General features: G+C 39.6%; 1 protein-coding gene across 1 annotated transcript; it reads left to right on the top strand.

Moving 5' to 3' along the window:
* The first annotated feature begins 4612 nt into the window (after positions 1-4612).
* LOC128105929 (zinc finger protein OZF-like) lies at positions 4613-10023 on the top strand. The gene is given in 2 exon segments (XM_052731234.1): positions 4613-4642; positions 4885-10023. Coding segments are annotated over 2 exon segments (1698 nt in total). The 3' UTR covers positions 6553-10023.
* The last annotated feature ends 1768 nt before the right edge of the window (positions 10024-11791 follow it).

Raw genomic sequence — 11791 nt, 5'->3', positions numbered from 1 at the left:
GAGTTTTGTTTTTTTCAGTTATAAGCATCACTCATAGTGAAAGGCCACTACTGCATCTGTTCATTGCCCTCATCATCCAATGGGCCTACCACTCTCAAGGGGAGAGTGACAGAGTCAAGCACCTGGAGCAATTCTCATTGGGCTCACCCCCTGGTGAAAGGTGGGCTTCCAGCATTCCTTCCATCCCACTGGGCTGCCCTGGCCACCTGATCAGTTGGGAGAGGTGGCCGGTAAGGGGGAGGGGAAAAAGAGTTAATCCTCTGTACCCCCTTGCAAAACAGGGCCAAAAATGGCTTAAGGTCCTCTCACCCTTTGTCTTCCTTTAAGGCGAGGTCAGTCTTGTTCACCCGTCCTGTGGAGATAACGGGTTTTAACCAAGGGCGAGGATGTGCTACAACCTCCTCCCAGGTGACTGTGTTAGGAATTTGGTCCAAGTGTTTGGGTTTGCCAAAACTCCAGTCTTCTGTCCTACAAATGATGTATGAGTCAAAGGTTCCCTCTATTGGCCACCCCGTTCCAAATGTTGGCCATTTGGTCTCACAAAAGATGGTACGTTTACCTTTTTGAATAGTTTCCACTCCTTCTCTCTTTGCCCTATTTCTAAAGTCCTGAAAATGGTCCAGAATCAAGGTTAGGGGAGTAGGAGTACTCTTTAGTCTGTCCCATTATGTCAGTCTCATAAGTCAGAAAGAGAACAAACAGAATTACAGCACACACAGGGCTGCAAACAATACAACCACAACTCCTGGCTCCTGAAGACAAAACTGAGGTGCTGCCAGCTTCCAAATCAAATCCAAATTAATCAAGGATGTCAATTCCCCAACCTAGGGCACCATTTGCAGGCATTTACAAATTTTGGGCTTACTTACAAAAGGATATCCAAAGGAAAGTAAACACAAGTAAACACAAAAAACACAAAAGTAAACACATACCAGAGGCACACAGAAAACGTACCAGGCAGCTTCAGGCTCTAAGGGCAGTGCTCCCTGTGGGCTTGGGAGATCCCAGATGATCCCCCAAATGTTCTGGCCAGTTCATGGGGACCCCCAAAAGTCCACCACAGAGACCAAATCCCTTATGTAAAAGCAAAGAGACTTTATTTTCAAGTTACAAGCTTGGTTTTTCTGTTTGTCTGATGCAGCAGTGAGAGCAGAGAGTCCCTGAGCCCAGGCATGGTAGAATTTTTATTATAACTGAGGTTGGAGTGAGGGAATTTCCAGGTTTCAGGATCCTGATGGGCTGACATTTGTCTAGGGCTATCTTGCTAAGAAGAGGAAATGAGTGTATGCTAGGCTCAAGGACTTCTGGCTATCATATCTGAAGGTTGAGATGTTTGGGATGTTAGGTACTTGCCCATCCCTGGCCTATCTCTGGGTGGATATCTGTGTGGTGTCATCTCACGGCTTTCCTGGATCTGATTCTTGCCTGCCAGTAAGCCACTTACAAAAGCTCTGTGGGGGCCTCTAGGCCTATCTTAACAGCTGTGTGGTCAAGCTGTTTTGTGCTCAGATTTAACTTGTTTTCTGATTTTACAAGATGTCAGAGTCATGCAATCACCTTGAGTGTCCAAAGAGACCTTGAACATTTGAAATGGTAGATGCTTTTGAAGACTATGAGAATCATTAAAGTTTTGATCATGGCATGACCATAAGCATATAGTGACTTAGGTCAGAATATATTTCAGTCGACAGAATGAAAATCCTCTGAGATAGAATGATATATTTGAATACTTGTCTCTCCTTGGTGGCTTTGTTTTGGGTGCTTGTGGAACGTTTAGTAGGAGGAGTCTCTGGATGAAGTTCAATATTGGTGAAGGGATTCGAGTGTCTTTGGCCCATTTCCTATGCAGCTGTACCCTCAACCCCAGCGAACAACCTCCATGATGATCAAGCCACCAGACACACACCACAACATAATCACACAAACACCTTCCCAGCCAGCACAGATGGGCTTAAGCATAGGTACTGGTACAGCCCAATCACCTGAGCATTCCACAGCCCTTATCCGAAGCTCATGTTCTTTGTGTCTGCCTGTCATGACTTCACCACAATTATAGGTAGTATCACTAAATCCCATATGATACAGTTGAAGCAATTGCTATTCAGTGCTAAGCCATTTTGTAACCTGAGATTTTTTTTTTTTTTAATCTTGTTGTTTATACTTTTGTTTTTGAGGATAAGATTTATCTGTGTGGCTCTGGCTATCCTGAAAGTAGCTCTGTAGACCAGGCTGGCCTAAACTCAGAGATCCAAATTATTCTGGCTGCTATGTCTTGTGATTAAATGTGGCCCATCATGCCTGGGTTTCTTTATATTATTGTCTGATGGGGCTGTAATGTATGTTTTTGTACAAGTCAAGCATGTGCTGTTTTGCTGAACCTCACCCACATCTTCAATTTTGAAATCTGGCAGAGTGTACTATTCTCTTCCCCAGGATGGCAGTAATCCTGACATTAAAACTACCCGAGCCTTCTGAGGCATTCTATTGAAGGTGTGTGACATTCTTAATACCTATTGTATTTTTTTTCAAATTCTTTTGAATGAATATACATCTTTTGCCTGTGTGCCTGGTCCTCAGACTGATCAGAAAATAGTTTTACAACCCCTGAAGTTGTAATGGCTAGTTGTAAGCCCTCATGTAAGTATTGGCAATAGAGCCCAAGTGTCTGCAACAGTAGCAAGGGCTCTTAAATGCTGAGCCATCTCTACTGTCCTATGTTGTGTATTTTGATCAATATTTACATTGCTAACATTTTCATCTGCTCATTTGTAACTTTAAACATGCATTCTCTTTTGGAAAAATCTTATTTTTTAAACCTTAAACTGGTTTCTGGAAGATGAAAACAGAACTAGAATGTATGCATAATTCTTTGTAGGAACTTTGATAAACACCTGTGAGTTCTTTCTACCTTTTTTGATCAATTTATTTTTATAGATGAGACAGGGTCTTGCCAATATTTAACTCTATCTATCCTGAAACTCACTGCATAGGCCAGGATGTCATGCAACTCAGTTAAATTCACCTGCCTTTGCCTCGTGAGTGCTGCGATTAAAGGCATAAACCAATACACACAGATTGCCCATCTTTTTTGTAGTTAATAATTGTTCATTCAATTTCTCTGTGTACTTTGATCTGTTTGCTTGCCTCTCTCTTTATGTCTTTTAATAGGCATTTGTCTTGGAAGGCTATATCCTAGACAAAGGGTACAGAAATGACAGAGGTGAACCTCATTGTTCAATTTTTGTTTTCTAAAATGAGTTGATGATTATAACTTCCATGTCATGGAATAACTGTGGGGATCCCCAAAATTATATGAATATATATACTGCCAAAGAAGTATACATCACCATGCTGTCAGTATCACACTCTCTGTTGTACACATGTATGGGATATTTTAGACTGCAGTGACCTATGATGATGTGCATATCGACTTCACTTGGGAGGAGTGGACTTTGCTGGATCACTCCCAGAAGAATCTCTACAAAGATGTGATGCAAGAGACATACAGGAACCTCACTGCTATAGGTATGACTGAATTTTTTTTAAAATCACATTTTAAAACAATGGGAGAACGGTTCCTTTGTCATTGATATACTTTCATAATTTCAATTGAGAAAGAAGAAGAGTGAGGTGAATAAATCTGGCATGGTTCTAACTTTCACTGAAGATAGTAACCTAAATATTCCACAATTTCCCATAATATATCATACATTTACTGGTATTGTATTTTAGGCTACACTTGGGAAGACCATAATATTGAAGAATATTGTCAAAGTTCTGGAAGACATGGAAGGTAATTTTCATGTGTAAGCTGATAAGAATGTACCTATGGAGAAATTTTAATGTGTCCCAGAAGTTTTAACTGAAAGCAAGAGTGTAAATAAGCACATTTTAAAGTGTACTGATGTTTCTAAAATTCTCACAAAACCAAATACCTCAATGTCAGGTAGCTGACATGTGCTTGCAAGGCATTGCTCTAAGAATGCCTTAATTGATGTTCCCTGAAAGAACACAGGGAAACAATGCCTTAATTGATGTTCCCCTTTGAATTACACCTCCATGATAGCTATGCTGTAGAACAGCCAGTCTGTTTAATTTCATGCCATTTAGATATTGAAAAAGGTATACATGATGAATAGGTGGTAAGTATATAACAAAAACCTAATAAGCACGTAGTTCAGAGTGAGCTAGTGTTACTCTTATACTTATTGTGACTTTTCTAAGTTTAGGGAGAGGGACACTCTATAACAGTCAAGAAAGTTGTGGAGAAAACTTTAATCGCCATACCACATATCTATGAAGAACAGAAAGTCAAGCTGTGCGAATGCAGTGGAGACATTTTTCTTGTTAGTTACCTTTATCAGTGTATCTTCTGTCACTCTGGATACAAACCATGTGAGCATAGAGATATGGAAAGAAACAACATAACTCTCTCATATAGGAAAATTAGAAGACATGTAGTACTCCCCAATTTGAGTAGAATTTTTTAATGTGATACAAGTTTTAAATTAATTGGTTTTTCATCTTCATTGGGAATTTCATGCTGCAGAAAAGCCCTATGAGTATTGTTATGTATAAATATGGTTGTCCTAGTTCACTTTGCAAATAGAGTATGACTCACACAATTGGAAAATATGTGATTGTAATTACTATATCAAAGCTCTGCATTCTTCCAGTTCTCTTCAAATATGTGAAGAATCTCATAGAAAAGAAAAGTTACAAATGTGGACCCTGTAAGAAAGGCTCTTACCATTACAAATACATTCAAGGACAAAACATCCCTAAATGAAGGGGAACACTATGAGTGTAAACTTTACGATCTTCTTTGTCTTAAAAATTAGACTAAATTGTAAAATGAATTTATAAAGATAAAATATTCATCAGTGTAATAAATCTGAGAAAGCTTTTACATGTGCCAATTATCATTACAGCTACAAAAAATGTCATAGAAGAGAAAAAGCCTCCAAATATACTCATTGTGCAAAACCATCTTCATATCACAGTCATCTTCAGAAGAATGAAAGTATTCATAATGGAGAGAAATTCTATGTTTGTATTCAATATGGTGAAAGCTTTGCACACAACACTAGTCTCAGAATACATAAAGGAAAATGTATTGCAAAGAAAACCAATGAAAGTATTCAGTGCAGTAATGCTTTCAATAGTCATGGTCATCTTGGAATACATAAAAGAACACATACTGGAGAGAAACCATATGAATGTAATCAATGTGGTGAAGTGAGTACATGTGTCAGTAGTCTTTGAACATATAAAGGAACACATAATGGAGAGAAACACTATGAATGTAATAGATATGGTAAAGACTTTGAATATGTCAGTAATCTGCAAGTACAAGAGAGAACACATAACAGAGAGAAACCCTACAAGTGTGTTGAATGTGATGAAGGCTTTTCAAGACAGATTACACTTCAAATAAATAAAAGAATACATGCTGGGGAGGAACCCTACAAATGTAATCAATATGATAAAGTGTTTTCACAAGTCAGTCATCTCCAAAGACATAAAAAAACACATACTGTAGAGAAACCCTACAAATGTAATCAATGTGGTAAAGTCTTTTCACAAAACTTTAATCTCCAAGTACATAAAAGAACACATTCTGTGGAAAAACCCTACAAATGTAATCAATGTGATAAAGCCTTTTCACTATACAGACATCTCCAAAGGCATGAAAGAATACATAATGGAGAGAAACCCTACAAATGTCATCAATGTGATAAAGCCTTTTCACTATACAGACATCTCCAAAGGCATGGAAGAGTACATAATGGAGAGAAACTCTACAAATGTACTCAATGTAATAAAGTCTTCTCAGGATCCACTAATCTCCAAGAACATGAAAGAACACATAATGGAGAGAAACCCTACAAATGCAATCAATGTGATAAAGTCTTTTCCAGACAAAGTTTTCTCCAAGTACATAAAAGAACACATTCTGGAGAGAAATCCTACAAATGTAATCAATGTGACAAAGTCTTTTCACAACACAGTAATCTCCATGTACATGAAAGAACACATAATGGAGAGAAACCCTACAAATGTAATCAATGTGGTAAGGACTTTTCACAAAAAGGTCATCTCCAAATACATGAAAGAACACATACTGGAGAGAAACCCTACAAGTGTAATCAATGTGATAAAGTCTTTTCACAACACAGTAATCTCCATGTACATGAAAGAACACATAATGGAGAGAAACCCTACAAATGTAATCAATGTAATAAAGACTTTTCACGACACAGTCATCTCAAAATTCATGAAAGAACACATACTGGAGAGAAACCCTATGAATTTAATCAATGTGGTAAAGCCTTTTCATGTTCCAGTAGGCTGCGAATACATGAAAGAACACATACTGGAGAGAAACTCTACAACTGTAATCTATGTGATAAAGTCTTTTTACTACACAGTCATCTCCAAAGGCATGAAAGAACTCATACAGGAGAGAAACCCTATGAATGTAATCAATGTGGGAAAGCCTTTGCCTGTGCCAGTAGTCTCCGAATACATAAAGGAACACATTTTAAATAGAATCCCTGTGAATGTAATTATTGTGGTAAAGTTCTTATAAGACACAAAACATCTCTGAACACATAGAAGAACACATACTGGAGAGAAACCCTATGAATGTCATCAATGTGGTAAAGCCTTTGCATGAATCAGCAGTCTGAAATAATGAGAAAATACTGTAGAGAAACCCTATAAATGTAGTGAGTGTGGTAAAGTTTTGCACTTCATGGTAGTCTTTATACAAGAGTAAGACTTGTAGTGTATAATTGGTCTCTTAAAATCTTTGCATTTTACAGTAGTCTTTGAGGGCCTGACAAAATTAATACTGAAGGAAAGGCCATAAAGGATTTGGTAAAATCTTTCATTTGAACAAAAGACCTGTAAATTTAAATGATGAGGTTTCCATTTTCTATTCCACAGTTCTCTTCAATTACATGCAATAAGGCATCCAGGTTTAACACTTACTGGATGTGTAGTAGTATTTCCTTGTCTATTGCTGTGACAAAACATAATATCTAAGTCGACTCATGAAAGAGTTGTCCCTTGGGTCCAGAAGGGTACAGAATCACAATGGAAGTGGCATGGCAACAAGTTTCAAACACGGCAGCTGCAGCAGAATGGTAAGAACTGTCATCTTTTACCTACAACATGAAGGTGAAACTAAAACTGGAAATGGTGTGTGGATGTGAATTCTCATGCTCACCCCCAGGGACTTAATTCTTTCAGCAGGGCATGAATTACCCAAATCTTTCCAAATGATACCACCAACTGAGCAAAAATGATTTCTCTGACTGCAAGCCTACATGCTTGCTCTGCTTGCTTTCTGTTACATAAATCAGTTCATGATGAAGAAAGCTCTGTAAGTAAGCCTTTTGATACTTCAACACCTGGGTTACAGGAATAAATCCTTAAGAGAGAAAAACATTCTTGAGTGAAAATCTCACTGTTAAAAATTTGTTTTAATTGTGTGATCTCAGTGTGTCTTTACTGTGTGCATGGTGATTCCCCAAAAGTGTATACCCTTGGCTCTCCTTTTAGCTGGAATTACAGAAAGTTGTTAAAACCCTGACCTTTTTCCTGGGAATGAACTTCTCATAACTACTTGGCCATGTCTCTCAGCCTATAGATATTTAAAAATCTTTATATTTCATCTTGATGTCAGGAAATAGGCTATGACCCACAATTGGATGAACAACTCAAGAACTGAGAAATTTATTTCAAACCTTACAAGGTGACAAGGACTTAAATAGTTGAAGAGATTATCAGCTTAAGCTGAGAAAGAAATGGCTCTGATAGAAAAAAAATTATAGGATGCACATGTGGATCATGTAGATCTCTAACTTGTTTGTATTCTGGTTATTTTACCTTCTATGTATTTCCCTGTAGAAATTTTAATGCAGAGATAATAATATCTTAGAATGGATATTTTTACCATATAAACAGAATAAGAAATTAATGACCTATGTAGAAAATTTCTGAGTGGATTCTAAAATGAAAGCTGAGACTTTCCAGTTAACAGGAATAAACCCAGCAGAAATCATACTACCTTTTACTAATGCTGAAATTTCCTCTTTATCGGCAGAAAATGAACCTCAGCAATGGATTACAGGGTAATTTTTTGTAGAGATTAACAACAAATATCCCAAAAGCAAGAGAATTAAATTATAAAGAGAAGTAACTGGATCCTTCCTCACATTAAATGGGAACAACAATTTCTGGAGCCCCTAATTTCTATACTGATGCAAACATATCAGGAATTTTTTTTTAAAGTGACTCAAAGCCCTTATGATCCTGTTCAAAAGTCAGAATTATATGCTATTCTCACAATATTATTAGATTTCTCTTTATATAGTTACTGACTCTCACTATGCATAAAGAGGTGTTTTACATATTGAAACTGTACTTACTTCAGATGATACAGAGTTGATTTTGTTATTTATTCAGTTACAAGAAATAACAATAAGTTGAAATCATCCCTTATGTATAACACATGTTAGATCCCATATGGTTCTATCAGGCTCTCTAGCACAAGTTTTTTATGAAACTGATCAACTATTGGTAGGAAATGTACTAGAAGCCTCAGAAGTTCATTTAAAACACTATGTCAATGGCAAAGGTTGTAAAAGGGTTTTCTCACCACTTGATAGAAAGTCATAGAAAATATAAGAAAATGTTCTACTTGTTCCTTTTGTAACCAAATTCCACTATCTGCAGGGAGGAGCCCAAAGGGTACTCAAAGAAATGAAATTTGGAAAATGGACGTGTTTCATTTTGCAAAGTTTGGAAAAGTAAAATGTCTACCACAGTATAGATACATATTCAGGATTTCAATTGGAAATGGCTATGAGTTCTGAAGAGGCTGATTCTGTAATCACACATTTGTTAGAAGTTCTGCCATCATGGGGATAACTGTACAAATTAAGACTGACAATGCTCCAGAATATGTGTCTAGTAAAATGAACAATTTTATGCATATTACAACATAGAATATATTACAGGTATGCCACACAATCCTATACAGGTAAACAAAGATGTAATCACACTCTAAAAGATATGCTTAATAAACAGGAAGGGGTAATAAAGACCCCAGAGATAGATTGCGTAAAGCTTAATAACTTTGTTTTCCAAATGCTAATGAGGAATTACAGCTGCAGAGAGACATACGGCAATAGAAAATCCTACTAAATTAAATCAGCCTGTATACTTTAAGCATGTGTTGATCTCTGTGATTTCTTAATCTTGCAAGTTGTTTGTTTTTAATTTCCTGTTTACTCTGGTAATATTATATCCTTCTAAGTTCTCTGGTGGAGTTAAAGACTAGATGGTTATAGTTTTCGTTTTGAACAAATTCAGAAAAGACACTCATAAAAGAGGTGTAAAGTGTATTGTCAGGGACAAGGATAGAATCTCTAGTTAGTGGAAAAATACAGACCCCCGATAAGACAGGGAACTAGATCATCTTACAGTCAGGTTGCCTAGCAACAGGACATTGAGGCAGAGCCCTTGACCCTTTCACCCTGTAAACATCCTATACAAACATCCTGTTTGCTTGCCCCACCTTATGCAGATGACAGCTTCTTGCTCCCCCCACCCTGCAGGAACTATATAAACCCTCTTGGAGAAAAATAAAGTTGCACCTTGATCAGAATCTAGACTTGGTGTATTTCCTTGTATCTCCTGTCCCTATCATTCCGTGCTTAGGGTGGTCGAGAACCCATTAAAGCCCTGCAGGCGGGGCAAACTGGCGCCCAACGTGGATGAAACCACTTCTTGAGGATTTGGAACGTCGTCTCCCGGAGGAAGACCAAGGCCTTGGTGAAGTTGTTGGATCCCCCTGAAATCGCCCGGTTCAGGACGCGATCCCGGAGGAGGGCGGAGACGACGCAGGTAAGAAAGTGACAAGCCATGAGACAGGCAACTTCATCACGAGATTTATTTATTTCTGGCCTAAATGAGCCCCTCAAGATACAAGAAACTAGGGTAAAAAAAAAAGACCTTAAAGCCTTTGTTGATTATTGATATTTTTAGGATCTATAAATATTCCCCTGACATACAAAAGGTTATTATTAATATATAGGAGAAAAAAATGTTCAAAGAAGCCTTTCACTCCCCCTCTACCTGCCCTAAGACTCCCCAAGCACTTTCTGGTCCGCCTTCAGTCTGTCCCTCGGTTCACAACCTGCGCTCTATGGAAGAGGGGATGCTCATGACTTTTAACCTAACAATCCCCAGGAGTCCGCTCCTCCCCATCCTCATCCCTCTGTTAATAATTTGACCTCTAACTCCCCTCTAGACCCCACCGAGGAGGCTTCCCTAGAGAAAGGGGCGGCCCGTTACCATAATCCAGACTGGCCCCCTGCAAAAATCTCCCCTTAACACAGGAGTCCTTGGGCCCTTTTATACCACCTCAAAAATCTCCGGCAGTTCCCCCTTCCGCAATGTCCCCTCCCTATGTTTCTCCGTCTTCCCATTTTTGCGGGCCTATTCTTAATGAGTTGGCTCCCCGTGTCCCAGATCTTGGTTCACTTTGACGGGCCCTACAGGCTCACAGGGAACATGTTGAGCTTTTAAGGAAATTGAAAACTCTTGACAAAGAACTTAAAGATCTTGCCCTTGAAGTGGTGGCTCCCGGTCCGCTAAAACCATCTCAAAAATCTAGTAAATCGAAGAGTAAGCCTCAGCCTGTCCTGGCATTTCCTGTTACCAGGAGCCAGACCTCTGGGGACTCATCCGAGGCGGCTGCCCAGAGCGGCCCCTCAAGGGGTTTGGAAGATCAAAATGAGGAGGGGGAAGAGGGGGAGGAGGAGGAGGAGGAGGAGCCGTCACCAGAGGACCCCCCGCCAGGACAGATTTATCACAAATTAAATTTCCACCTAGTTGAAAAGCTGAAATCCACCTGTGCTCAGTATGGTCCTACGGCTCCTTTCACGTTAGCCTTGGTGGAAAACCAGAGCGAACATTGGTTGACCCCTAATGGCTGGTATTTTCTTGCCCATGCGGATCTTTCTGGGGGTGACTTTGTCCTCTGGAAAACAGAATTTACAAAAAATTGCCTAGAAGTTGCTCAAAAAAATATTAAACAGCCGTCCTCAAAAACTTGCACACTAAAGAAACTCCTTGGCAACCCCCCTTACGATACAAATGCAACACAGACAAAATTCTCTCCTGGCCTCCTGGCCCAGATTCAAAACGCGGGGGTCCGGGCCTGGAAACGCCTGCCCCTAAAGGGTTCGGCTACCACCTCATTGACAAAGATTTGTCAGAGCCCTGATGAACCTTTTAGTGAATTTGTCTCTCCCTTAAATGATGCAGCTGAGAGATTTTTTGGGCCGAACGAACACGAAAGCACCTTTGTTAAACACTTGGCCTTTGAAAATGCAAGCCCTGCCTGCCAGGAAGTCCTCCGCCCTCATAAAAACAGAGCGGACCTGTCTGAATATGTGAGACTCTGTTCAGGTGTTGGTGCCACCCATGCCATGGGATCAGCTATAGGTACTGCCCTCAGGGCTTCACAACAGCCTGGAGACCGCACCTGTTATTTCTGTAAACAACTTGGACATTTCGCTAGGGAATGTCCCCAGAAAGGTCACAGCCTCGCGCCCTTAGCCCAGCCGGCTCAGGAGGCCGCCTCTATGAGGCCCCTGCCTTCCACTCTCTGCACCCTCTGACCCCCACCCCCACCCCCACTGCAACAAGGGCCATCATTGGGCTACAAAATGCAGGTCAAAAGTCAATTAAAAACTTCCAAAGGGGCCAGCCC

The sequence above is a fragment of the Peromyscus californicus genome, unplaced genomic scaffold, assembly GCF_007827085.1.
Source record: "Peromyscus californicus insignis strain IS unplaced genomic scaffold, ASM782708v3 Scaffold_9__1_contigs__length_137607984, whole genome shotgun sequence".
In the NCBI taxonomy this organism is placed as follows: Eukaryota; Metazoa; Chordata; class Mammalia; order Rodentia; family Cricetidae; genus Peromyscus; species Peromyscus californicus.
Note: the sequence above shows the minus strand (reverse complement) of the source record. Positions and strands in the feature narration are given on the sequence as shown.